The 2,735-nt window shown below is 37.7% G+C and overlaps 1 protein-coding gene across 2 annotated transcripts in view; it reads right to left on the reverse strand.

Annotated features, from left to right (window-relative positions):
- Window positions 1–198: 198 nt before the first annotated feature.
- LOC117118114 (alpha-(1,3)-fucosyltransferase 6-like) overlaps window positions 199–2,735 on the reverse strand; it is a 9,648-nt gene continuing 7,111 nt past the window's right edge. For both annotated transcript variants that reach the window (XM_033262618.1, XM_033262617.1), the window contains exon 2: window positions 199–2,075. In XM_033262618.1, the coding sequence (XP_033118509.1) occupies window positions 834–2,069 (1,236 nt within the window). In that variant the 5' untranslated portion in view covers window positions 2,070–2,075 and the 3' untranslated portion in view covers window positions 199–833. The remainder of the gene's footprint in view (window positions 2,076–2,735) is intronic.

Raw genomic sequence — 2,735 nt, forward strand, 5'->3', positions numbered from 1 at the left:
TGACTGCATAGTGATTGGTAATGACTGCATGATGATTGGTAATGACTACATGATGATTGTGAACTGAAGGCAGAGGAGGCGTTCCATAGGTGTCTGCCGTTACGTCTAAAAACGGATACTTCTGAAAAATTGTCTTAACACTATAAGATAATCCTGTCTCTTATACACATCTAGATGTGTATAAGAGACAGGGGATGAGATGCGGCCGTGAAAGATGAAACTTCAGATTTGATAGAGATACTCTGACGCAGACGTTTGATTTTATCAACAAAAAATGTGTTAAAGTCAGTAGCCAACTGAAGCTTACTGGATGATGGTGGTAAATTTGCCACGGTTGTCCTACCAAGTAGCTTATTGGCAAGTTTGAACAGAGCTCTCTGATCATGTCCACATCCGTCGATCTTAGACTGGAGGTAAGAAACCCGAGAATCTTCAAGCGTACGGTGGTAAATAATGCATTGAATCTTATACTCGGATATAGATCATAAAAAGTAATGAGAGTCCATATTGTACAAGGGATCCATATTTTATACTAAAAATGGAACAGAGTTTTAGTGAAAGATGAAATTTAAAGTGTACCTTTCCCTTACAACAATTGGACATGAGTAAAGATAACTACACATCTCTACAGCTAGGTGCCCAGAGACTAAAATGCACAAAGATAACTTAATGACTATTAAAAAACTATTTTGAACAATGTAACATTTATTAAGGTGTTGTTTAAAAACCTTAAAATTTGCTCTTTTTTAAGTTTACATTGATTGCACTGCATGTTGTACCGAAGACCATTCACATTAAAACATAGTCGCCATTGCGTTTCTAGCAAATTGAAGTCAGACTTTTGCAGATTTCATTTTCTTATTATTGATAAATGGATGCCATTTTTTACGCTCTTTACAAGTACCTTTCCACCATTCTTCATGGATATTATGTGGACGCTTTGGCGGCTGGACGTTGAATATAGAACATATACGCGACGGTGAGAAATAATCAAAATTCTTAACAACGTGCCCCATCTTTTTCCATTCAAAAAATGCATTATAAAGGTGTTTGTTATTATCCAGAAGATTAATGTATGCTACAAACTGGTCCAGGGTATCAAAATCTGATATATGAATAAAAGAGTTTGGGGGTGCTACTTTTTGATAGTCTTTTTTTGATGGTCCAAAAACGATCGGAACAATGTTTAGATTTGAAAATGGCCACCACCAAAACTTTTCTGTAATGTAATCACGACACTCGCTATTCTCCAAAGCAAGAATGAATTTATAATTTTTCGTAGCTTCACATGGTACTTTCCAACCAGGACAAGATAAATTGCCACACCGCCCGTATATATCAATAGGTAGACGAGTTTGTAGAAGTTTGACAAACTTAAATCTGGCCCACGTTGTGCTCTGACAGTTTTTTGCAACCCAGGCGATTAATCTTGTTTTTCCCTGTGACCAGTCGATCTGTGGCACATTACTGGGTAGTTGTTTAGGCCGTTCAAAAGGTACATACGAGCCATACGGTACACGGATATCAGTATCCGAGCTAAATGACATCGTCATATTAAAATGAAACCAAACTGGCGGTTTTTTCATAAAATGCAAAACTCGAATTTGACTTTCCCATGCCTGCCATATCCAAATTTGGGCGGGAAATCGTTTGGACTGGAACAAACCATAGTTTGCGGGATCGGTATAATAACCAGTGTGGAATATTACAACATCTGAGTCAACCAGCATTGAATAATTTTCTGCATACGTTGTATGGACAGAACAATCCAAATTAGGACAAGTTATCAATCCTTCTGTACCTCCGTATCCATAATTTTTACGAGCAAGTTCAGTCTTCCACCATATTAAAACCTTCTTAACGCAACTGGTTTTCTTCTGGTTTCGAATTTTTACATTGGTATCGCCAACACTGTTGCCACAATTTGTTTGGCACAATTTATCTAAACTTTGATCTTTCATTGAGCTTGAGGTAACCGTCTTAACGAGGATAATATACAATGATACTACGAACATCAATATCCAAAGAAGACCAACGTACTTCCTGACCAATAACCATCGAGGCACCATGATAATCTGGAAAGGATAATATAATAAGATTTCTGTAGTTTGAGTACCTGTCTCTTATACACATCTAGATGTGTATAAGAGACAGCTCTTCACCTCATAGGTCAAAGATTCAAAACGTTACTAATGGCAAACGATTGAACCGAATTCAATCAAATTTGATCATTAAGAACCAGTGACACCTCCTACACCCCAGTCTGGGATCAGGGGTTACATAGGGGTCAAATTTTCAAAATAGCCCAATTGAGCTCGAATTTACCAGGAATGATCCTTAGGACCTTCTAAACATGAAAAAAAAAATCGCCGTGGCTAGATATACGGTACCGTATTTCTACTTCGTTTTGCTAAAGGTACGGTAAATGGCATTACGTCACCATCACCCAATGAAATGCCAGAATGTGCGTGACGTCATTTTTTGAAGACGGCATTGCATATCACCCACAATGAGCAGTGGAAGGAGAACGATCATGTACAGTACTGGGAAATTAAATAGATCGTTAAATAGGTGTATGGTTCCACTTTATAGTAAAAGTAGGCCTGTATGAATTCTCTTGTTTACAGTATATTCATTTTTTTATTGCAAGTGTATATAACTAGATTACCAAAGACTAGCAGTAGTGTGTGTATACGTGCCTTGGCCCAAGTCCTGAGGATGATGCCTTGCTTGAT

The sequence above is a fragment of the Anneissia japonica genome, unplaced genomic scaffold (genome assembly GCF_011630105.1).
Source record: "Anneissia japonica isolate Jap-2015-1 unplaced genomic scaffold, ASM1163010v1 scaffold287634_len692169_cov176, whole genome shotgun sequence".
NCBI lineage: Eukaryota > Metazoa > Echinodermata > Crinoidea > Comatulida > Comatulidae > Anneissia > Anneissia japonica.